The following is a 26,175-nucleotide window of genomic DNA, read 5'->3' as shown; positions in this document are numbered from 1 at the left end:
TGTATTACAAAAGGCTTTAATGTTGCATGCAACACAGGGCAGCTTAGGTTTGAGGGAGAATTGAGAAATGGGAGGTTTTACTAGAAATGAAATTATTCACCAGCTTTACGTAGGGCCCTAGTGAAGCTTTATTTCCCATGAAGTCTTTTTTTCCTTTCTTCTTTTTCTTTTCTTTTTTTGGCTTTCATCACAAAAATGCTATTGGTTGGGTAAAAACAAGCCTTTGAGAAACAAGAGTATGTCTACATTTCTTATCCTTCCATAGAAACCATTGTTATAAGTATCATTTTCAATTTAGAAGTGATATTAAGAAATACATCCACTCCAACTCATTCAGAGCTCAAAAGAACAGGCAAACAAGGAAGTGCTCAATGCAGTCACAGGATATTACACTATTTCAGTAGGTGTGAAATTAATTTAAAAAGTTATCATCATAAAAACAGTATGTCATTTCTCCAATCAAGGTAATCAGAACATGACAAGAGTTATCAAGAGTAGAAGAATTCATCTGCAACAGCTAGTTGTACAAGTCTATTCCAAATAATTATATTTTAAAGTGAATTACGATTCAGTGTAAGCATTAACACTGCAAACATGGACAGAAAAATACTGACGTTTTTTAGTCCATTCTTTTTAATACTAAGAAAAAATATAGAGACTTTCACTAAACACATTCCAGATGAAGTAAATTTTGCCGAGAGAAAAAGACTAAGAAATTCAATCTGCCATGGAGAACTTCAGAAGCAGCTTTTTCTTTTTTTTTTTTTTTTTTTCCTGTCTAACAGTAAATTTCTGGGGTTTTGTATGAAAAATACAGACATTGAGCATATGTCAATAAAAACCACAATAGAGCATATACTTCAATAAATAACCATAGGATTAAATGCTATGTCATCTCAAATGAACAAATTTCAAAGTAATCATCTTGGGAATGGAAAAGACAGGTTTAAACCTTTTCACAATTTTAAGCTTTAATAATTCTGGTAGTACTCAAATAGTATTCCAATATTGTAAGTACTTTTACCCAAATAGCTTAAGTTTCAGTGACAGACATTAACTCAGTGTTCACATAGAAATAAGTAGTTCTATTCAAAATTTATTGAACTGCAAATTAGTTGAAGTGTTATGCTAGTTAAATAGAGAATGCATCTCCAAGAAGTATCGTGGCAGGTTCCTGGATATCTAAGGATATGCCAACATTATTGGACTGTTTAAATTAGAAGCTGAGAATATGTTGAGGCTTCAACAATAAAAAAATCTTCAAAGGCCATCATATTTGCTAATAAATTAGATTTTATATAATTGATAATTTCAAAATAAATAAAACCTGAGTTGTATACGCCTCCTGTTCCCACCCCACTCTCAGCATACATACCTTCACATCCCATTTGCTTCAGACCAGTGTGTCTCAAACTTTAATAAGCATACATATTCCTTGAGGATGTTAGTAAGATGCAGTTTCTGATTCAGTACATCTGTTGTGGGGCCTGAGGGTCTACCTTTCTAACAGCTATAAATGGGCCATCTTCTGAGCAGCAAGGTGGCCCAGCATATAATGAGGACAATTTCTGGCCTGATGACTGTGGTTTTATAGATTCAATGCTGTAATATTTTGGAATCAAGCATAAATAACCAAAAAATGATTACAAAAAATAAGTTAGAAGAAAACAATGTTTTAGTTAAGTGAGACATTAAGGTACACCAAATTGGCAGTGTTTCTGTTTGTCTGACAGCGACACCTTTGATACATTACAAATGTAAATCAGGACACCAAGTTCTGGTAACTTTAAAAAATAGTCACTATACCTTGAGGCTCTCTCCCAGTTAATTCAAGTTCAGAAAATTCAAGCCAGTGCACTGTAAAACCACTATTAAAAATTTTTAATGGTAAAGTGTCCATATAAATCATTTGTAAACTTGCTTTAAGCTATCCCATCTCCTCCTCCTCTTTCAACAAACAAATGCTGCTTTTTCTTCTGTCTTGTAGCTAAACAGCGTGTAACACCCAATGCTCCTCCCTTTAAAAATCGAACAAAATTGTCTCCAACCAAAGGACCCAATGCAAAAAGGTTGGCTTCTTTAACGCACTCGTAGGTATATGCATCTATTTCCACAGGATTACCCTTACATGTGATTGGCTGGCTTGAGTTGTGGCCCAGGTAACACCCTTGCTCCTTCAGAAAAGAAAGATTGGGATGAGAACCTATCAACACTACTGCTGCAGAGAGCTTAAATATTTTCTTCAATCCAGAGATGCTTTGAAGAATGCATTTCAGGTCCGACTTAAAGGAAAGCACATGGTGCTCAGGAAAACTGGTATAATCAGGTAACAGACGTGAGTGTAAGGAATACGACTGAGTACACATCATATGATAGACTTTATGGTACTCTGGATAAAGCTTTTTGGGAAGCTGTTTGAAAATTAAGCTTGGATCAGTTACTCTTCTACGAAATACATGAATCACAGGGACATTATTATTGTAAGCACAGAGCACTGCATCAGCTGCAGTCAGCCCAGAACCCACAATCAGCACTGGGTCCACTTTCCCACGCAACTTTCCTTTGCTTATAGCAGCTCCAAATTCAGGCATTGAATGAAACACAAAAGGAAAATCTTCCCCTTCAATTTCCAGACGGCCAGGAGAATCCAACGATCCAGTTGCCAGCGCTACATTTTCAGCAAAGAGACAGAAGGGAACAGGGGAACCATCGGCTGTTCGCTGATAACCCCTGATTTCCCAGTTTCTCTTGATAAATTTTGACTTCTCTATCTGTAAAGGCTGTGTTGAAATATCTCTGTCTTGACCATCATTATCAATTTGATCTCTGTAGAGTCTTGATACAGATGTAATATAAGTATTCTCTCTGAAATTCTTCTGAAGACCCATGACTTTTACGTAGTGTTTATAGTAGTGAGCTATTTCCTCTGGCATAACTCGATCCCCTTTTATGTTCCTATAAAAGGAAAAGGAAAAATGTTCTGAGGATAATTATTTATTTTACTGACATCTAGTTGGTTTACAGTGTTGTGTTAATTTCTGGTGTACAGCGTAATGATTCAGTTATACATACAGATACTCCTTTTCATATTCTTTTTCTTATAGGCCATTACAAGGTATTGAATGTAGTTTCCTGTGCTATATGGTAGGACCTTGTTGTTTATCTATTTAGCAGTTAGTATCTACAAATCCAGAACTTCCACTTTATCTCTCTATCCCCTCCCCGACTTTTCCTCCTGGTAACCTTAAGTTTGTTTTCTATGTCTGTGAGTCTGTTTCTGTTTTGTAAGTAAGTTCATTTTTTTTTTTTTTTTAGATTCCACATATAAGTGGTATCATATGGTATCTTTCTCTTTCTGGATTACTTCACTTAGTATGACAATCTCTAGGTCCTTCCATTCTTTAATCATTACAGATATAACAGATATTACAGATATAACTGTAACATGTAATTCTTAAAGACAACATCTAGGCACTAGTTTTAGTAAGTTGCTTTGTATTTTCCTAATGACTAAAAATAACTCAGATCAGTCTTCTGAACAAAATCCTCTTACACTTAAGTAACATTCCTCTCTCTCTTTTCCTACTCATAGAGATCTGTAAATGTATTCTTTATGAAAAAAGTACATTAATACAACTTTTGTTTTCCATTTGAACTTTAAAGCAATGAGCATTAGTATGCTTAAGCACTGCCCCAATTAGAGGTAAGTTGCAGTAAAAACCCCAAATCATTTCACATAATTCACTGTAATTTGTAACTAAAAAAAGTTCATAAAAATTTTCCTTTTAAGGCTTAATGACTATAATAATGAAGATATAGAATGCACTCTCAATTTTTACAGAAACCCTACATAAATAGTTACTATTAATTATTTCCATTTTGTAAACTAGGAAATCATTAGTTTAAGTTATTTGACCATGGTCACAGCATTAGAAGTTAGAGTCAGGATTCAAACCCTGCCAATCTTGGATCTGTTTCCTAAAGCAAAGGAAATAAAAGCAAAAATAAACAAATGGGACCTAATTAACCTTAAAAGCTTCTGCAAAGCAAAGGAAACCATCAACAAACAGAAAGACAACCTAATGAACAGAAGAAAATATCTGCAAATGATATAACTGACGAGGGGTTAACATCCTAAATATATAAACAGAGCATACAACTCAACATTAAAGTAAAAAAAAGCCTGATTAAAAAGTGGGCAGGAAAATCTGAATAGACATTTTTCCAAAGAGGACATGCAATAGGCCAAAAAGGCACATAAAAAGATGCTCAACGTTGATAATCAGGGAAACACAAATCAAAACCATAATGAGATACTGCCTCACACCTGTAGTAATGGCCATCATCAAGAAGAACACAAATAACAAATGTTGGCAAGGATGTGGAGAAAAGAGAACTTGTGTACACTGTTGGTGGGAATGTAAACTGGTGCAGCCACTGCTGAAAACAATGGAGGTTTCTCAAAAAACTGAAAGTAGGACTACCATATGACCCAGCAATTCCACTCTTGGGTATATATCCCCAAAAACCAAAAACACTAATTCAAAAAGATACATGCACCCCAATGTTCACAGCAGCATTATTTACAATTGCCAAAAAGATATGGAAGCAGTCCAAGTGTCCATCAACAGATGAATGTATAAAGATATGTATAAATATTTTTATATATCTATATAATGGAATACTACTCAGCCATAAAGAATGAAAAATTTGCCTTTTTCAACAACATAGATTGACTTGGAGAATACCATACTAAATGAAATAATTCAAACAGAAAAAGACAACTAATGCATGCTATCACTTACATGTGGAATCTAAAAAACACAACAAATTAGTAAATATAATGACAACAAAAAAAGTAGATTCACAGATACAGAGAATAAACTAGTGGTTCCCAGTGGGGAGAGGGGTGGGAGAGGAACAATACAGAGGAAGGAGATTAAGAGATAGAAACTGTTATGTGTAAAATAAGCTACAAGGATATATGGTAAAACAGGAAACACAGCCAATATTTCAGAATAAGTATAAATGGAATATAACCTTTGAAAATTGTGAGTCACTATATTCTACGGTATATCAACTACACTTCAATTAAAAAAAAATTAAAAACAAACCAAAAAAACCCGGCTAATGTATAGAGTTTTCTCTTAACACTATACAAAGACAGGAACTAAAGCTAATACTTATCATAAGATTCATTTTCACATATTATGTAAATACATAATGCGCTCAGCTTAGTAGGATGCACACTTGTGTGTAAACACAAAGCTTTCCCTCACCCACATCACAGACGCAAGTATGTTGAGCAATTTCACTTTCTCACAAAAATCAAGAACTTACACAAATTCCCTGATTTTGCAACTTTACATTTCAAACCCCCAGAAAATTCCTTTTTAAAAAAAAACCCCAAAAGTAATATTTGAAAGGTTTAATCTCAGTTACCCATGCTGGCCTAAATTTGCTTTTCTTAAATCTTTCAAGTTAAGGATAATTACTGTAGATTAACTTGGTTTCTATCTAGCAGGAACTGAAGCACCCAAATGTTACAGCCCTGATCTAACAAAGGCTGAGTCACTTCCTGCTTTAATGTATTGTTTCTGTGAGTAAATTACAGCAGACTCTCTGTTAGTAATTCCTATCTAATTTAATATTTACTAGTCTTGAAAAATGATAGCTTTTCATATTTCTTTTTTAATTTTTCTTTCTCCCAGATAAATAAAAATGAAAAATAAACTTATTCTTTAAAGTTGAGATTTTCATAGTATCTAGTCTCATATTTTCATATTCCTATTAAATATTTACCTCTACAGTCAAGTAGCCAGTCACATCAGATTCTATTTCATTCTATCATTCCAAATTATTCATCATATACACTTTTCTGCTCTGAAAAGCCAAATATTTTTAAGTATGTATACATGAGATATGCATGCATGAAGTTATATATCCATAAAAATCAGTAAATAATTGTGAAAGGATATGTGGGTGTATAAGAAAGTAATTAAACAAAGAGTGGTTTAACAGGGAATGAGGTAAAACTATGATTAACAATCTGCAGACAAGCCCTTACCTCTGTGTGCTTTAGCTTTGTAACATCTCTTAATAGAAACTAGCTCATAATCAGTATAGCAGAGAGGTTTTATTTGAAAGACACATACATCGATATTCATCTAAAAATATTTTGAGATTTGCCAACAGACTCTTTCCCACTGAATACCAAAATTTTTAATAGTTTGATCTTTACCTTCGTTTGCTAGACACCCAATCTTTAAATTTAAGTCCAGGGAGCTCCATCCAGTTTCCAAAGCTGATTGTCAACATGGAGCCTTCCATATTCTATTTGAATAAAAAAAAAATGTACAATCAAAAAACACAATTAATCAGTAACATGGATTTTTTTTTTAACCAAACCCATCTCATTTCCTATAATTAAGTCTGGATAAGGAGAGCTTAAAGAAGTCCTAAATGGTTGTGTGAATTACCTCTGGAACTTTATTCCAATGAACGTTCAAATATTTCAATAACGTAGTACCTGTATTCCTTCTTTCATATAATTATACATTTATAAATCAGATTTACAATGTTACCTGACGCCTAAACAATGTTGATAGCTTTGGCCTGTAATCAGCGTAATCGGATGCAGAATATTATGTCAGAGGAACAAATCAGAATTTTCACATTATAAACAAAAGGGGAAAAATTCATTAATTTCTAACACCTTAAATGTCTTTCCACTTTAACATTAACAGAAGTTTTTTAATGGGCAGCAAAATAGCTTTCCCCCACCTCCATCAATTATAACTGTGAGCTTGGCTGAATACAGCAGGCGTCTCTTTTTAAAGCTAGAGAAATGAGCACTGGTTGCTTAAGAACATACTCACTCACTGCTGAGGCTAAAGCTGCCTTTAAGAAAGTGACTCCTTCAAGCCTGTCCTGCTTCTGCTTTGCTCAGCAAGAAAAATGAGGGAAGCTCACGGGCTAAATGCACCTTTCCCACTGACCTCAGTTGTTCCTTTCAACCAACTCATTAAGGCTATGTTTTTTTTTTTTTTAATAGACTTTTTTTAAGAGCAGTTTCAGGTTCACAGCAGAATTGAGCAAAAAATACAGAGTTCGCACATAGCCCTCCCCACCCACACATATATACTCCCCTACCCTCAGCATCCCTCATCAGTGGGGCGTATTTGGTACAAATGATGAACCAACATGGGCACATTATTATCAACCAAAGTCCAAAGTTTACATTAGGGTTCACTCTTGATGTTGTGCCTTTTATGGGCTTTGACAAATGCATAATGACATGTAGCCACCAGTACAGTATCATACAGAATAATTTCATTGCCCTAAAATTCCCTTGTGCTCCATCTATTCATCTCTCTCCTCCCACCCTCTTCCCAACCCCCTGGAAACCACGATCTTTTTATTGTTTCTGTTGCTAGGCTACAGCTTTTTAAAATCTGAACTCTTCCTGTCCTGTTTTTATACAACCCAGTATTGGGGATGGTATTATTATTATAATTATTATTATTATCATCATCTAACAGAGCACTTACTATGTGCTACAGGTTATAACATCTATTAGTAATTTGTGACAGCAAAGGATCACCACAGGAAGAAAACGCAGCAAGCTGCCACCCGAGGCAGGCTGGGCCTGGTACTGGGCTCAGAGCCAGGTTTTAGGTATATTTCAGCTTTACCTGAAGGCTGGGGAATCTAAGATCAAATATAATTTTATAGTTATATATTTTATAATTTTGTATTTGATCTTGGATTCAAATATATTTTAATACATTCAAAATACATATTCAAATATATTATGAACATATTTGATTCAAATATATTGTTAGTAATCAAGGCTTATTCATACTTTAACTTTACTATATATAAGTGAAAGAAATAAAGTAATGCAGAGAGCAATCATTGCCTGCACAGTTTTCTAAGCAGAAAATATATTAAGTACCTCAGGAATTTAGAAGACGTAATCTAAAACCTTAAAACATATATTACGGCTTTTTCAAGAAACGCAGTTTTATTAAGAATGCTACTCATAAATAGAGCAAATACAAACACTAGGCTAAAAGGCAAGATAATCTGGTAGCTGCTACCCAGTACCACAAAAGTAATTAAGATTAACGAAAGAGTCAATGATGTATTTAATCTTTGAAGTCCCCAAATACTCTGAAAGTCATCTGATAAATTAAATGTAAACAATTTTTAGCCATATAACATTGCTCTAATATAGGACTATATAAATGAAGCTGACACTAAAGATTTGATATTTAATGTTAAAATTCCCAGGAAGTCTGTACTTTGTAACAGAGCAAAAATTATTTAACATTTATTTTACAACAAATGAGCACCCACTACACACTAGACACTGTACTAACAGCTAAGAATAATTATTAGCCACTGTCCCCTAATGAAATACACTGAATCTTGATGCTATCAGTTCTATGGTTCAACCTCTGCTGTGGACTAGATTTTGTCACCTCCAAAATCCGTGTGCTGAAGCCTAACCTGACTGCGATGTATCTGGAGATGGGCCTGTGGAATGCAATTAGGGCTGGACGAGGACATCAGGGTGGTGCCCTCACAGCAGGACCAGTGGCTTTATAAGAAGAGAGTTCACACTCCCTCTGCCACATGAGGACATGCCAGAAAGCAGCTACCTACAAACCAGAAAAAGCTGTCACCACACAATGAACTGGCTGGCACCCTGACCTCGGATTCCACGGCCTTCAAACAATGAATCTCCTGTGTAAGCCACTCGGTCTATGGTATTTTGTTACAGCAGCCCAAGCAGACTAATACAGTTTATTTCTTTCACAATACATTTTTCATTTAAGATTTGAAAATGGAGGGAAATGATGGATATTGATATGAAATACTGTGTGAAATTTTGTAAGCTCTAAAATCAAATGGATTAAAACATTTCTACTATGCAAAACATTCTCGAAATATTTTCTATATAATTCCTAGAGAAACACTTCTTCTAAGACTGTATCAGTAATAAAATGTGGCTGGCTTAATTTCTACTAGTAATTAACCCATATTTAACTGAACATATTAAGTTATCAGATAAAAATGTGGTAATCATCATATACAATATTATATCTTAATATTTAAGAACCAAAATGGTCTTATCAAGATGACATATAATTCACATCCACTAAAATGATAAGAAAAATGTACTCACGTGCCACGCTCCACCAGGTGGGCCTTTACCGAGGACTAAGTGGGGGATATAATGATGTTGTTCTAATTTCCAATGCAAAACGGATGGATAATCATATCCAAAGTCAGCATCTGGATGAAGAAGTGTGTCAAAAAGCACAGCAACGGGATTGGAGGATCGACCCTCAAGGCCCTCAGACAAATATTCCAAGTCCTGAATGAATTAAAAACAAAAAACAGGATTTGGAAAAAACAAACAAAAAAACCCAGCTAACACAGTAACAGTGAAGGCTATTAGTCTAATCCAGTATTTCCCAGATAGTGTGCTATGCAACACTGAAGTTCCTTTAGGTCTTAACAGATTCTTGGGTCAAATAAACAGGAAGAAGATTGGATTTCAACAAAGCTAATCAAATCATTTTACTACAAAATTTGATGCCTTTCATATGCTAATATACCATGACACTTTAATGATAAAAAGCATCACTTTCCAAATTTATTTGAGCATACAGCACCTATTAAACTACACAAGGAAATAATTTAGGAAATTTTGCTCTGATTAATTCAGAAAAAGAAGTAACTCAGCAGAATATATTTATAAATCTAAAATTAAAATGTTATAAAGTGTTATTTAGAAGAAAGGATTTTCAGCTAAGAAACACAATGCTTATATAGTAAACTAGTCTTGTCTCAGGATTAAAAAAAAAAAAATGGACTAGCACGTAAAAAATAATACCTGATCAACAATGGAAAGATGTCTTGCTTCTTCTAATTTACCATGTAAGATTGCATTTGGATGTATTGCTTCTGATGATAAATATGGTCTGTAACCCGAAAGCATGTAAGAAAGGCAGATTCCTGAGGGTCCATTTCCTATTTAAAAAAGGGGGGAGAGAGGTGTATTGTGTGTCTTAATGCTCGTTTTTCTGTTTCACAGATGGCTTTTCTACATAAACTGTTCCTTCTCTAAACTCTTAAAACCAAGTATTCATAAGAGAAAATTTTTGTCTGCTCTCCTGTTTTCTTTTGAAGCTTCAAGTCTCTATGTAACTAACCCTCAAAATTAGATTTCTAGGCTGACCTCTTACCCCAAAAATATATCCCACATTTTCAGATGCTGCTTCTTCACTCTACCTGACTGACCCACTAATAACGGAATCACAATGTGTTCACAGCAACTTTACGAACTCCTCTGTTTTGGTGCCCTCTCCTTTAAACCTCACTCCTCACAGTACAATACATACTAGCAAAATCCTAAGTTTGTTAGTTTTTGGTTCTAACCCTGTTTTGGTCACCTACATCCATTCAGTGGTCTCTGCTATTCTCACTCATATTTTCTGATTCAGAGGATAAAAATCTCTTCCTGTTCCTCTTCAAGTTTCACCTACTCAAAGATCATTTCACATTCTACGTTCAAATGAGTTTTGGTAACAAAGTCCTCCCACTCTATTTCAAAGCCCTTAATTGCTGTTTCTGACTATCCAGTGTTCTCCATGTTTGGTCTCAACCATATTTCAAGTCCCATCTTCTAGTAACTATCTTCCTATATTTCTGTATGTTCTACCTAAAGCCAGACTGGATTTTATTTTTTATTGAACCTTCTTGAACTACTTTTGATTTCCATAGCTCCTTTAGTCTGGACTGCCACTTCTCTATTGCCATGTACCAAAAATTTAATCAACCTGGGACAATTCCTAGCCATCAGGAAAAAAAACCCTGTTGCTTGCCTAATATTTTGCCCCAAATAAAATAAGCTTAAAGATGTAAATATGAGTTAAAATCATAAGAATATTAGGAAAGAGGGTAATATTTCTACTTATAACGCTGGAGTAGGAAGCCTTAAAATATAACACAAAACTCAAAATGCAGAATGGAAAAGAAACCATTTAACATAATATTTTTTTTTTAAATGGCAAACAGTGGGAGTTAAGATCTGAGACAAAGAGCTAATTTCCTTGAATAAAAAAGCAAGAGACAAACTAAAGAAAAATTGTAATACCAACAGACACAGAAAAAGCATTTGACAAAATCTAACACCTATTCATGTAAAATTCTCAGCAAACAACAAGCAGAGGGGAACTTTCTCAACTTGATAAAGAGTATCTACAAAAACCTTACAGCTAACATCACACTTAGTGAGAAAATAGGTTTCTTCCCTACGTGATCAAGAACCAGATAAGGATATCTCATCTCACCATTCCTACTCAACACACACCATGATAAAAGTCCTAACTAATGCAGGAAGACCAGAAAAGGAAACAAAATGTATACAACTTGGGAAAGAAGAAATAAAACTGTCTTTGTAAATGCCATGCCTATCTACATAGAAAATCCCAAAGAAGTGACCAAAAAGCTCCTAGAATTAACAAGCAAGTATAGTAGCAAGGTTGAAGGATGCAACACTAATATATACAAGTCAATTACTTTCCGATATACCAGCAGTGAAATTTGAAATTACACAACACTGATTATATTTGTGAAACAAAAGAAATACCTGGGTATAAATTTAGCAAAATACATATAAGATATACACAAGGAAAACCAGAAAACTCTGATGAAAGAAATCAAAGAATATCTAATTGATGGAAAGATATTCCATATTCATGGACAAAATGACTCAATATTGTTAAGATGTCGGTTTTTCCCAACTTGACCTACAGATGTGATGCACTCAAAATCCCAGCAAGTTATTTTGTGGATAATATACTGACAAACTGATTCCAAAGTTTCAATGGAAAGGTGAACGATCCAGAACTGTCAACATAATATTGAAGAACAAAGTCAGAACTGCTATCACCCAACTTCACTGCTTACTATAAAACTACAGTCAACAAGACAGGGTGGAAACGAAGAAAGAATAGACTAGTCAGTGGAACAGAACAGAGGGCCAAGAGACAGATCCTCAACACACACAGTCAATTTACTTTTGACATGAGGGCAAAGGCAATGCAATGGAGAAAGGATAATCTTCTCAACAAATTGTACCAGAACAACTGGACATCCACGTGCAAAAAACATGAATCAAGACATGGGCCTAATTATCTTTACAAACATTAACTAAAAACAGGTCACAGACCTAAATATAAGACGGTAAATTATAAAACTTCTAGAAGATAACACAGGAGAAAATCTAGGTGATACTGGGTTTGATAAGGAGTTTTTAGATAAAACACCAAAAGCAGGATCCATTAAAGAAAAAACTAACGTGCAGGACTTTATTAAAATTTAAATTTCTGCTCTGCAAAAGACACTGTTAAGAAAATGAAAAGAGAAGTCACAGACTGGGAGGAAATATTTGCAAAAATAAGTAGTTGATAAAGTACTTGTCTCTAACATATACACAGAACTCTTAAAATCTCAACCATAAGAAAACCACCAACACCATCAATTAAAAAGTAGGCAAAAGATCTGTACCTCAAGGTACAGAGATGGGAGGTAAGCATATAAATTCTCAACACTGTGTATCATTACAGAACTGCAAATTAAAACAATGAGATACCATTACACACCTAGCAGAATGGCTACAATTCAAAAGACAATACCAAGTGCTTCCAAGGATGCGGAGCAACAGGAACTTTCATTCATGGCTGCCGGGAAGGCAAAATGATACAGCTACTGTGGAAGGCAATTTGACAGTTTCTTACAAAGCTGAACATAGTCTTGCCACAGGATCCAGCAATCACACTCCTAGGTTATTTACCCAAATGGGCTGAAAACTTAACAGCCAGCCATGCAAAAATCTGCACGTGAATGTTTACAGCAACTTTACTCACAATTATCAAAGGTTGGAAGCAACCAAGATGTGCTTCTGTAAGCAGATGGATAAACTGTGAAACATTCATACAATGCAATAGGGTTCAGTGATTAAAAAATAAAATGAGCTATCAAGCCATGAAATATCTTAAATGCAGATTGCTAAGCCAAAGAAGCCAGTCTGAAAAGGCTACATACTGGGATTCCACATATATGACATTCTAGAAAAGGTGAAACTAGAGAGACAGTAAAAAAAAAAAAGATCAGTGGTTACGAAGAGTTGATGGTTGAGGGAAAGGATGAACAGGTGGAACACAGGAGGTTTTTAAGCAGTGAAATTACTCTACATGATGTTGTAATACGTGACATTACACAGACAGCAAAGCCCACAGAACTGTGCAACCTAAAGAGTGAAGCCTCAACTACAGATTTTAGTTAGCAGTAATGTAAAAGCAGTGGTTCACCAATTGTAAAAAATGTACCATATTAATGCAAGTGTTCATAAAAGGGGTAAATGGGAGATGGGAGGGAGAAGAAAGGGAATATATGAGAACTCTTTGCACTTTCCACTTAATTTTCCTATAGACTTAAACTGCCTAAAAAAAAAATAAAGACTATTAAAATAAATATGAAATATAAGAAAAACAGTGGGAGTTAAGAACTGAGACAAAGGATCAAAAAGAAATAGCACTCAATAGACAATTGTGGAATAAAAACAAGCAGTTCATACAGAAATACATACAAAGGCAGAATGCTCCCCAGCTCCCAAAGATTTCCCCATCCTAAGCCCAAGGACCTGAAGGTGTTACCTTACACAGAAAAAGGACTCAGCAGATGTGATGGAGGACCCTGAGATGGGCAGAGTGCCCCGGATTACCTACGTGGGCCCAATCTAATCTGTTAAGACCTTAAAAACAGAGAACCTTTCCCACCTGTGCTGAGGAGGAAACTTAACTATGGAAGAAGGTTAAAAGAGAAACAATACTGCTAGCTTTGCAGCCACAGATGGGGTCCAGGAGCCCAGGAGTGATAGTGGCCTCTAGGAACCGGAAAAGCAAGGGAGTATCCTACCCTGGAGCCTCCAAAAGGAATGCAGCCCTGCTGGTACCTTGACTTTAGCCCTGCAGGACCGTGTTGCACTTCTGTCCCATAGAACAGAAATAGATAATAAATTTATGTTGTTAAAGCCACCGGTTTGTGGTGATTTGTTAAGGAAAAACACACACGTTAAGGAAGTCAGCCCTTTATGTAAGCTCAAGCCAGCAGGCATGGCCCTAGATGCCTGAGGTCAAGCTACTCACTGGCGAGCTGAGGCAAAACAGAAAAAGATTGCTTTGGGGGAAGTGAGGTGGGGAGGCTCCGATGAAGGTAGCTTTTCCTTTTCTGATCCTCTCAAAGCTCAACTAGAACAATCAGACAGGCTTCCTTTACTTACTGCACGACACCCAGGGTGGAAACCCAGGGTTGGACATAGTGGGACACGGAACACGAGGTGTGGTCTCAGATGTCCTGGGTGAGAACTACCACAAAAGCCACCAGCTCCCCTCGAGGGGAGTCTGGCATAGAAGTACCCTGCTTCCCTTCTTTCCCTTCTTGACTGGGTCTCCCACATGTCAAGACAGAGCACAGGACCTTCCTCTCCTTCCTGGTAACGCTGAAACAGGCCGTCAGAGAACCAAAGGCAGCTGTATGCCATCGCGGGACATTATGTCCCGTAATTCCTTCCCTGGGTTTTGGTTTCACACGTAGCACTTGTCCAACTTTATGAGTTTGAATATTACAGGGGAGATATTCATGACAGGTAATTAAGCACATGCGATAGAACAAAATCATAACAAATATATAATTCTGAAGTAATTAGGTTTTTAATAACTTAATTTTTAATATCTTCCATGCCTATCTATTGAGGTGGTATGAAGATATATAATAGTACTATGATGGCTAAATTATTATAAACACAACTACAGGTTACTATAATCATTACAATGGAGCACTGACTATCAACTTGCACAAGCCACTCCACTTCTGAGCGTCCCTGTCTGCCAGTATCCTACACCACCAGGGCTGTAAGGCATAATTCAATAATGTACACAGAATGCTCTGTACAGGTCTCTAATAATATTAGTCATGTCATTATCATGACAGTTTCATACAATTAACACAACAGATACACCATATTTTAAAATAATACAGTAATATCAGTCTTCCAATGAAAACCTGTTGCATTCTAACACAGAATCTAGTATCAGATAAACCAATTACTCCCTCCAAAAATTTGGTTATTAGTTATTTTAACATATCAAGCAACCTAAGAATATTTTTCAACACAATCCTAAGAATGTGTGCTATGTAACTGTACAATCATAAAAGTAGTGAGAATCATAAAAGGAATTTTAAGAGACAAAATGCAGTAACTTACCTATTACTACCACAGGCAAAGTCACTGATGAATCTCCAAGTAAAGAAGTTTCTTCAACCAATGGCATAGCTGTAACTTTTCGCCCCAAATTATCACCCAAATATTGCACCAAGGAATTAAAAATCTCTCCTTCAGTTTCAGTGTCACTATAGTTTCTTAAAAAAAAAAAAAAGGAACAAAAACAACACAAGAGATATACAGTCAAAATAAAATCTTTATAAAACTCTGTCTTAGGACACCACAAATTTTCTAGAAAGAGAACATAAGCAAAACATTCCCTGACGTAAATCGTAGCAATGTTTTCTTAGGTCAGTCTCCCAAGGCAACAGAAATAAAAGCAAAAATAAACAAATGGAAGGTAATTAAACTTATAAGCTCTCGCACAGCAAAGGAAATCATAAACAAAACGAAAAGACAACCTACAGAATGGGAGAAAATATTTGCAAATGATGCGACTGACAAGGGCTTACCTTTCAGAATATATAAAGTTCATACAACTCAGTTAACACACAAAAAAAACAACAACCCAATCAAAAATTGGGCAGAAGACCTAAACAGGCATTTCTCCAATGAAGACACACCAATGGCCAACAGGCACGTGAAAAGACGCCCACGGCTGCTAAGTATCAGAGAAACGCACACTGAAACTGCAGTGAGGTATCACCTCACACTGGTCGGAATGGTCATCACTAAAAAGTCCACAAATGATAAATGCTGGAGAGGCTATGGACAAAAGGGAACCCTCCTACAGTACTGGTGGGAATGTAGTTTGGTGCACCCACTATGGAAAACAAAATAGAGATTAAAAAACTAAAACCAGACTTACCATATGATCTAGCAATCCCACTCCTAGGCACATATCTGGGGAAAATTAATTCGAATAGATCTATGCACCCCAATGTTCACAGCAGTACTATTTACAATATAGCCAAGACATGGAAGCAACCTAAATGTCCAGTGACAGATGACTGGGTGAAGAAGTTAGGGTGTATGTAAGCATATACAATGGAATACTACTCAGCTATAAAAAAAAACAATGAAATAATGCCACTGTAGCAGCATGGATGGACCCAGAGATTATCATATTAAGTGAAGTAAGTCAGGCAGAGAAAGACAAATATATGGTATCACTTATATGTGGAACCTAAAAAACGGATACAAACGAACTTAGATTTACAAAACAGAAATAGATTCACAGACATAGAAAACAAACTTACAGTTACCAAAGGGGAAAGGGGGACAATAAATTAGGAGTCTGGGGTTAGCAGATGCAAACTACTATATATAAAATACAAACAATAAGATCCTACTGTATAGCACAGGGAACTATATTCAATAGCTTATAATAACCCATAATGAAAAAGAATGTGAAAAAGAATATATACATATAAAACTGAATCACTATGCTGTACACCAGAAACTAACATTGTAAATCAACTATATGTCAATAATAAATAAATAAATAAAACAAACAAACAAAAATCCCCATATAACTCAATAAGCTGATCCTAAAAAAAAAAAAAAAAAAAAACAGTCTTTAATCAGATTTTATTTAGGTCATAAAATATTCAATAATTCCATAAAAGGAGAAAAGGAAATCTTTCTGTTTAATGCTTTCAAATAAGCAGCTTAGCTACATGTCAACGTACACCACTTTGTTGGAAATCCTAAATACAGCTGTCCCTCGGTATCCAAGGGGGATTTGTTCCAGGACCTCACTCCCCCTCCCCAAATACTAAAATGCACACTCAAGTCCCTTATATAAAACGGCTTATTATTTGCATATAACATACCTACATCCTCCCATATACTTTAAGTCATCTGTAGGTTACTTGTAATGCCTAATACAATGTAAATACTATGTAAATAGTTGTGAACACAATGTAAATACTATGTGTGTAGTTACCAGCATGCAGCAAATTCAAGTTTTGATTTTTGGAACTTTCTGGAATTTCTTCCTTCCTGAATATATCTGATCCACAGTTGGCTGAGTCCATGGATGCAGAACCCATGGATATGGAGAGCCGACTGCAGCTGCTAATGTCTCTTTAGTATATTGAAGGCAAGTCTTAAATAAGAAGTTATTTTTAATACACAGCATTATATTAGGGACATTTGTGATTCTCTGAGATCTAGGAATACCAAGTTTCTCTTTCACTTTTTTTCTCATTAATAAAAAAGTATATTAGAGGAAGCATATTTGGAACAAAATAGTCACATATATTTTAAGGAAAATTTACTGTACTTATAAATTAGAAAATCTTGCACTTGGGTAAAAGAAATAAGGTTTATACACCTTTTCTCAAAGAGATACTGAAAAATGGAAAAAATCTTAATACTGATTTCCAATCTACCATTTTTTCTAGCTGCCTCCCCAGAAGCTGGTTTCGGCATTCTGAAGTGCTCGTGCTCGTGCGGGAAAGGGAGTCCCCTCCCAACAGCTGATGAGCTGCATTACACTAGGGGTTACTTCAGAATAGAACTCCTGAGTTAGTCTTCATTCTCATCAAGTCAGAAACAGGCCAGTGTCTGAAAATATTAAACTGAGTACTGACTACTGGGTGACTGCTTATCACTGTTTCCGAAATGATAATTCGGGGTATGGATCTGTTATTTCATAGGACTCACTGATCCTGGAAGAGGATTAGAAATGGAATTAGGCACAGACCAAGACTTCTGCTTCCCTATACCCTTCAAAGTTCCCAAACTACCCTAGGACGGGGCAGCATTCCCCAGAATACACTTGACAGCTTTCCTACCCCCAATATTTGGACTCCCCTAATGATACATGGAGCCTTTTGGCCAGAAGAGCTAACCTTTGGATATGGCCACTAAGGAAAGCCCCTCCTCACACTGCAAGCCCGACCCTGGAAGTGTCTTATGCTCAATCTACCCCTCTCAGGTCATTCCACCTACTGCCTCTGATCAAATCCAGGTGGACTAGCTATCTTGCCTTCTCCTGCTTCTTGGCAACTGAACTCAGCATGACTGTATTATACCTGGGCCTGCCCCTGACACTGCCCCTAAGTGTGTGCCAAGGACGGTTTCCCCAGCCTCATTTGGATGCTTCTGATGAAAGTCCTTTTGGACACCAAGGACTCAATACTGTGGTTGCTGTAAAGGCCACAGTTCTTTCTCAGTAGAGGGAGACCTCACGGTCAGTTCCCTAGTGACACCCCTACTTCAGACACCACTGCTTCCATATATACAACCTCGGGTGTAGTTAATAAAAATGATCATCACTCTTACAAAGTTTCTGGTGATTAAAAAGATGTCTCCTCAAAGCTTAACAAATGTTTCATATTATTAAAATGGGGGATATTATAGGGGTTAGGGTCAACTTGAGATGACACAAATATTAAGCTAGACTACGTGAATACTATCTGATGTCCCCTACATGCTAAGAACTAATAACCCTTTGAATGACTGAAGGAAGGCATTTTAGCAGTTTCCACCATATTTGATTTTATAAGCAAAACTCAATGATCTAAAATGCCTTGGCTGGTTTAAGTTTACAAATAAATGCTGTGAAATGAATACTTAATATTTAAACTCCTTAAGAACAAACCAACCATGGAGAGAAGAGAAGTTCTGGCTAAACTCCAAATCATTTTTGCTTAAAGGTACAGGAGAATTCAATTTTTCTATAACTTATCAAGAGCCATTTAATACTCTAAGTCAAGGAGTCTCAAGCAACCATCTCCCCCCCTTTTTTTTCTGGCAGGCCTCAGAATTTTAATACAGCTATCAATGCTATAAACAGACTATCCATTTTACAAGGACCTTTCATTACACTGGACTTAACCTCTCAAATAATAGATATTAAGAAAACATTTAAGAGGTTAAGACAAATAAAATGCCTCCTCTGTTGGACTTCCATTAATCAAGAAAGACAAAGTTTTCAACAGCTCAAAAACATCAGAAAAACAACAGATCATTTGATCAGGGAGATTGGAAAATGCTTTTAAAAAAACAAACAAAAAAGACCTTCAGTGAGATATAATATGCATACCATAAAACTGACCCTTCTCAAGTGTACAATTCAGGGCTTTTAGTACAGTCACAAGGTTTTGCAATCACCACCACTAATTCCAGAAAAATTCTACCACCCCAGAAGTATACTTTGCACCCATTAGCATTCATTCCCCATTTTCCCCTTCCCCCAGCTCCTGGCAGCCACTAATCTATTGTCTTACTAGATGTGCCTACTCTGGAAATTTCAAATAAATGGAATCCCTCGTACATTATGTGGCCTTTTGTGTCTGGCTTCTTCCACTTAGCATGTTTTCAAGGTTCACCCATGTTGTAAAATGTATTGGTACTTCATTCTTTTTTATGCCAGAATACCATCCCACTGTACACCTGTTAATACTTTTGTTTACCTACTCATGAGTTAACGAGCCAAATGGTTTCCACTTTCTGGCTATTACAAACAATGCTGCTATGAACATTCGTGTAAACATTTTTGTGTGGCCAAATGATTTCATTTCCCTGAGGTATGTTCTCAGAAGTGCACGCAATGGCCGGGCCATAAGCGCTACATGTGACAGCTCGAGGAATTAGTGAACTAGTTTCCCACGTTTGCACCATCCTGCATTCACACCAGGGATATGATGTTCCAATGTTTCCACATCCTCACCAACACTTGTTACTGTCTTTTTTTAGCCACTCTAGCAGGTATAAAATAGTATCTCACTGCAGCTGTGACAAGCATTTCCCTAATGACTAATAAATAAGGGTAAGCAGCTCTTCACATGCTTATTGAGCATCTGCAATCTTCTTTGGAGAAATATTCAAATTACATACCCAATTTCCAACTAAGCTGTGTTTTGCATTGTTAAGTTTTCAAAACTCTTTATATGTCCTGGATACAAGTCCCTTTTCGGATATATGATTTGCAAATACTTTCTCCCGTCTTGCGGGCTGTCTTTTCACTTTCTTTATATTATCTTTAGAATCACAAAAGTTTTAATTTTTGATCAGGTGCAATTTATGTTTTTTTCTTTTATTGCTGTACTTTTGGTGCCATATCTAAAAAAAAAAGCACTGCCTAATCTAAGATCACAAACCTGTTTTCTTCTTTCGGTTTTACAGTTCTGGTTCTTACATGCAGGTCTTTCGTCCATGCTGAGTTAATGTTTGCATATGGTGTGAGAGAGCGGTCCAACTCGATTCTTTTGCTTGTGGATATCCACTTCTCCTGGCACCATTTGCTGAAGAGACTGTTATTTCCCTGGGATCCCACGGAAAGGAACCGACCATAAACAGAGGGACTCATCTGTGGACTCTCACTACTGTCCCACTGATCTACATTTATCTTTATTCCAGTAAGTTCTGGAATATTGTAGGAAGTTCTGAAATCAGGAAGTGTGAATCCTCCAACTCTGTTCTTTTTTCAAGATTGCCTTTGCTATTCGGGGTTCCTTGCAATTCCATGTGAATTTTAGGATCTGCTCATCAGTTTCTAGAGAAAAAAGGCAGCTGGGATTTTGATAGGAGTGTATTTTTATAGATCGATTCAAGGAATACTGCCATCTTAAGAATACTAAGCCTTTCAATCCAAGAACATGAGGTTCCTTTTCAATTATTTTGGCCTTCTTTCATTCTTCTCAGCAATGTTCTCTCATTTGCCATGTACAATTCTCACCTTCCTTTTGTTAAATTATTCCTAAATATTTCCTTCTTTTTGGTGCTAGTATAAATGGAATTGTTTTGTTAATTCCCTTGCCAGATTGTTCACTGTTAGTGTACAGAAATACAATGAATTTTTGTATGTTGATCTTGTATTGTGCAGTATCACTGAATTGATTTACTAGGTCTAGTAGGTTTTTGTGTGTCTGTGGGCATCAAGCAATTTGACTCAAGTCTCTCCCAAGACTCAAGTAAACTACAGACAAAGTTTTAGCTTATCTTAATTCTCTACACAGTATAAGTAGTATCTGTTGATTTTCTACTAACTGGTATAATCTTTGGGTATATAATCCATATTAATGGTATAAATTATTTGTAATAAACTTGTATGGTATTTGATAAATACTGGTTTAAGAGAGGCATGAAAAACTGAATTAAGAGAAGCAAAAAATGAAAATAAGGTCCACTGGATTTACATAAAGCATCAATGAAACAAAGGCCTGCTAGTAAGTATTCTTTCTAAAAATTTCAGAGCCTAAATTTTAAATTTAATATTGCTGTATATATTCTACAGTATCTGCATACTATTTCACAGGTCAGTGAGCAGTGTAAATACCCACTTAGGAATCCAATTTGCTGAATGTTCGTTCTACTTATAAGAAGTATTATACTGAGTAATTTAAAAAAATCTACTTTTATTTGGGGAACTAATTAAATTGGAAAACACATATAATTAAATTTTAGGAAAACAGTAAAGAACAAAACTACACATATGCAAAAAGTTACCCTATGGTTAGGCATCAAGTTAAGAAAGATTATTTTTCAGATGATTTTAGACACCTTCCAGGTTTGTTTCTGAAACATGGTCCAAAGATTCAAAACAAATTTAAAAGGAGCACAGATATAATATGTGAGTAACAGAGACTTCTCTCGCATCCAGCAATACTTCTTTAAATGACCATTCAAACTAAAACAAAATGCTTTACTCCCTGGGTTCTTAGTCATTGGAAGCATGACCCTGGACTGTTACCCAAGTGAGACTACCATAGGAAAAGAAGGTTCTAAAGTCACATGCTTCATCTTCCACAACAAAGTATGGGAGTTTCCTCCCTTGAAAAGTTAAGTAGACAGTGCTCTCACAATACTTAGCCTTTCAGATATTAGACAAGATCTGAAATGTAACTGCTGTCACAACTGGTTTTAAAATGTGTTTTCCTAATGAAATTGCTCAGAAAAACAGTTTTAGTAAATTATAAATCTCTTTATAAGGAACTGTTTTAAATAATAAGTAAATGTTGTCTTTTCAAAATTTTAAATAAGATAGAGCTATTCTTACAATGGAAATACGGTCTATCAATTACAATTTTTATCCATTGGCCAGCAGACTTGTTTTCCTTTATCCTTCAAGATCAAAACACGGCAAATATCTTGTTTTCATCCCCTCCTCCAAATTTCTGTACAAAGAGGTAAGCATATGGTATTCAATATCTAGGGTCAGTTGAATGGATATGAATACCAATGTGTCCTCAGAATTCAACTGTACCTAAAGGTGTCAAAAAGCTTTTGGACAGTATTTTTTTTGAAAGGCGTGTTATTTTCTCTGGGGCTTCAGTTTAGCAAGTTTTCACTAGGGGAACTTGTTTTCTAAAGCTCGCCAACGTGGATCTGCTACTCTCAAATCACTGTCTGCCAAGTAGGTAACAAACAAATTTGCTTGGAACTTAAAACCCCACTGTTTATTACATAAAACAATTTTTAATATTCAGAATTTAGAGACTCCAACAAAACTCACTGAGAAGGTGGTCAAGCCAGGAGTGCTGCTCTGTCACATCAGGAATACTGAGTCTTCTCTGTGCCTTACACCTCTTTTGAGATTTGCTGAAGCCTCTGGACCTCTTCTTTGAATATCATTAAACACAATAGGATTTACAAGGAAACTAGTAACAGTTATAAAAAGTAAACTTGTGACACGTTTTTATGTACTTCTCTACTGTACTTAGTAACAAGTTCAGTGATGTATAATAATTACTGTAATCTTGAAGAAATAAGCAAACACTATTTCTAGGTATCTGCAACAACTAATGTGATGTGAAAATAATTGTGATTTCTACAATGACAAAGTCACAAACACTACTGTGATTTACTACTTATATTCATAACTGAAGAAGACAGATTTTGGTTCAAGTTGAGTGAAAATTCCTGGTACCTTTCTTTACATCCAAGTTCACAGGTCACCTAAAGCCTATACATGCAGCCCAATTTTAGAACCCTTGGTCAGAATTTCATATTTTACAAAAGACGTTTTGCATACCATTATTTTAGCACATTCATGTATGTAAAGCAAGGCGCTTTCTAAAGTCTTCACTAAGCTTAACATTTCTTCAGCCCAGCATGAAAACCAGTTTCAAGTTGTTTTTGGTCTTTCCATAACTGAAGTGGCCAACTGCGCTAAATATAATACATTCACTTCTATTTTAAAACGTTTTATCCGTATCACCCCTAAAAACTTTCTCAAAATGTTAGTCCTGAATCGCCACACTTTTCAAATTTCATACAATATATATGACTTACAGTGACTTAACACCTTACTAGGTTAGAACCTATTTGGAACTAGATGCACACTTAAAACATAATTCCCTATTTCCCTTCAACCTAGTAACTTCGGTTATCAGATTTTTTAAAAGAAAAAAAAAAAGGTTCAAGGTGTGCGTGGATGGCTGGGAGGCCATTCACAAGCCTTCACTCAAACTTTGCACTACTGAGAAGTCTCAGTTCGCAGTAACCGACTCTATCCCGGCCTAGCCGGTCCCGCAGTCCCGTGACCGGCGTGGTCCAGCGAGAGGAACAGGGGACAACGGAGGAGAGTCCCCCAGAGCCAGGAGCCGAGGTGGGGAGCCTGGACTAGGCAGGGGCCCGGGGGAAGCCGCGGCCGAGGCGGGAGGTGGCCGCAGTCCGGGCGCCAGCCTTCCGCCCCCGGCTCGCCCCAGTTTCAGACCCCGCGCGGCCTCTGCCCCGTGCGGCCCCGGCCCTGCCGCGGGGCCCGGCGGCCCTGCACCCCCGCGCGCTGCCCTTCCTCCCCCGGAGCAGAAGTCACCTGAAATGAGCGGCCAGGGAGCAGCGGCAGCACCACACGGGCATGGAGCGCGGCGCACCGGGAAGCTGAGCGCCTCCGTCCGCGGGGTCGCCCGAGGGGGGCGCCCGCCGGGTCGCGGGGTCGCGCCCCGAGCCTCGCCGTGGCGCGGCTGCCCGGAAGCTGCAGCTCGGCGGCCGGCCGGGCTCCGGAGCGGCGGAGTCCGCCTCGGGCCGGCGGCTTCCGCTCCTCGCCTGCAGGGAGCCAGACGCGGGCGGCGGACGCTCTCCGGGAGCCGCGATGGGGGCGGAGCGTGGCGGGGACGCTGCGACGGCTGCGGCGGAGGCGCGCGGGCTCCTCCTCGCAGGTGCGGAGGCGGCGGCGGCGGCGGGCGAGGCCCCGGATTGGTGGAGCCGCGGCCGGGGCGCGGGGTTGGGCCTGACCGGGGGCTGGGGCCGAGGTCCGCCCGCCCGCGGCCGACCCGCTGCGTCGCGGGTGCTGGGTGCTGGGTGCTGGGTCCTGAGTCCTGGGTCCCGGGCCCCGGCCTGCGCCGCGCCGCCCCTCCGCGTGCGCCCGGCCCGCGGCCTGGGGGGTGAGCGGAGCGGGGCGGATGCGCTTCGAGAGGGCCCGCTGACGAGGCGAGGAGGAAGAGCTGCTAACCGCGGTGGCGGGACGGCGCGGGGGGAGTCCTCGCGCGCCGCACGGCCTCCGCGACCCGAGCACCTGGGTGTCTCCGGGGTGGGTGTGCGCCAGCCCCACGCCGAGGACGCCCGGGAAGGACCGAGATCCCCGCCCCAGGAAACTCACTTCAGCGCCTCTCCCCCCGGTGGCCTGGGCTCCGACGCCCTGAGCTTCCGTGTGCTTTCCGCTCCTGACGCTGCATCACAGTCTCCTGGGGGGACTCACCGAACCGCAGGTGCCCAGGCCCCACCCCAGTGGGTCTGATGCGGGAAGTCCGGCCTCCCGACTGCGGTCCCCCTTCCTTAAGTCAGTGGCATCACTGATTAAAATCTAGGTGCTCAGCCCCGCCCAAGATTCACCGAGTACTTTTCAAGGAGCAGCAAGGGCAGAAATGTGTATTTTTTATTCTCCCTCCAGGTGACTGTGATGCAAGGAAAGTTAGAAAAGAAGGGAGTAATGCGTGTCCCTATTCGGTATTATCAAGAAATTAAAAAAACAAACAAACAAACAAACACAAGAAGTGATTGGTTGCATAAACTATTATACAGAGCTGTCTTTCTGTCTGCCCTCCCCCCAAAGCCTTAATTATTTTTGCAGTTAAAATCTGAGATACATCAGTTTCTGTTTTTAAATAGTTTTTTAAGTTCTCAAGTTTTGCTAAATGTTGTCATTGAACAAACTTAATACCTGCCCTTGGCAGATATTTCAATCTGCAGAGCCTAGAAGAAAATTATAGGACTCAGACTTCCTCCAGGATTACACAATCTAAGAGAAAAAATAGATGTATGTAAATTTATTTTTTTTTGTTTTTCTCTGAATTATTGACAGCTTAATGTTCATTGTACTTTAATGTTGTTTCAGAAAGTGAAGCATAAGTTAATTTTCTGTTATTCATAATATTATCCCTTTAAAGGAACTAAATTTGTGAAAGCTATGCCAATTCAGAGAACTGAAATATTTAAAACTGTAAGAAGGTTTATAAGTACTTTATATAACTTTTCTTTTATGGATTGTTTTCACTTTGAGTTTTCCTGTGGTATTTTCAGATCAAATAAAATGGGCATATCAAATCTTGGGCTTAATCTGGATTGTATTTTTTAAAATATTTTTACATTTTCTAAAATAAAAATTCTAGGAAGTTTGTGCCATGAATTGAATTATGCTCCCCACCCACCAATTTGTATGCTGAAGCCCTAACCCAATATGACTGTATTTGGAGATAGGGTCTGTAAAGAGGTAATAGAGGTTAAATGAGGGCTGTAATCCAGTAGAGCTGGTACTTTAGAAGAAGAGGAGCCCTCTCTTCCTGCCAGGTGAGGATGCAGGAGAAGGCAGCAAACTATGAAGAAAGTGCTCACCAGGAGCCGAGCCAGAATGCACCTTGATTTCAGACTTTCCAGCCTCCAGAACTGTGAGAAGACAAGTGTCTGAGTTTGAGCCACCCAATCTG

The 26,175-nt window shown here is 37.9% G+C and overlaps 1 protein-coding gene across 3 annotated transcripts; it reads right to left on the bottom strand.

The window, feature by feature from the left end:
- On the bottom strand, nucleotides 1–24,986 carry OSGIN2 (oxidative stress induced growth inhibitor family member 2). Of its 3 annotated transcripts, none has more exons than XM_010978223.3 (6): nucleotides 24,852–24,986; nucleotides 15,344–15,498; nucleotides 9,908–10,044; nucleotides 9,194–9,385; nucleotides 6,242–6,333; nucleotides 1–2,955 (listed from the first exon to the last, which is right to left on the bottom strand). In XM_010978223.3, exons 2-6 carry the CDS (start codon nucleotides 15,408–15,410, stop codon nucleotides 1,923–1,925), a joined length of 1,521 nt encoding a protein of 506 aa, XP_010976525.1. In that variant the 5' UTR covers nucleotides 15,411–15,498; nucleotides 24,852–24,986; the 3' UTR covers nucleotides 1–1,922. The 3 variants fall into 3 exon arrangements, with proteins under 3 accessions (XP_010976525.1, XP_031297253.1, XP_064336996.1); XM_031441393.2 differs by lacking the exon at nucleotides 24,852–24,986 and adding an exon at nucleotides 24,069–24,112; XM_064480926.1 differs by lacking the exon at nucleotides 24,852–24,986 and adding an exon at nucleotides 22,767–23,997.
- Nucleotides 24,987–26,175: the final 1,189 nt, after the last annotated feature.

Source organism: Camelus dromedarius, chromosome 30, assembly GCF_036321535.1.
Source record: "Camelus dromedarius isolate mCamDro1 chromosome 30, mCamDro1.pat, whole genome shotgun sequence".
Classification (NCBI taxonomy): domain Eukaryota; kingdom Metazoa; phylum Chordata; class Mammalia; order Artiodactyla; family Camelidae; genus Camelus; species Camelus dromedarius.
This window is presented reverse-complemented; position numbering and strand designations above follow the sequence as displayed.

Bases quoted from the DNA above. Each gene is read 5' to 3' on its own strand.
- OSGIN2 (XM_031441393.2), bottom strand. From the start codon at position 24,112: ATGCCCGTGTGGTGCTGCCGCTGCTCCCTGGCCGCTCATTTCAG. The intron at 9,386-9,907 runs GTATTATTTTTT...TAATTCATTCAG, and splicing joins ATCTTTCCATTGTTGATCAG to GACTTGGAATATTTGTCTGA. The intron at 6,334-9,193 runs GTGAGTACATTT...TTATTCAAATAG, and splicing joins CACCTGGTGGAGCGTGGCAC to AATATGGAAGGCTCCATGTT.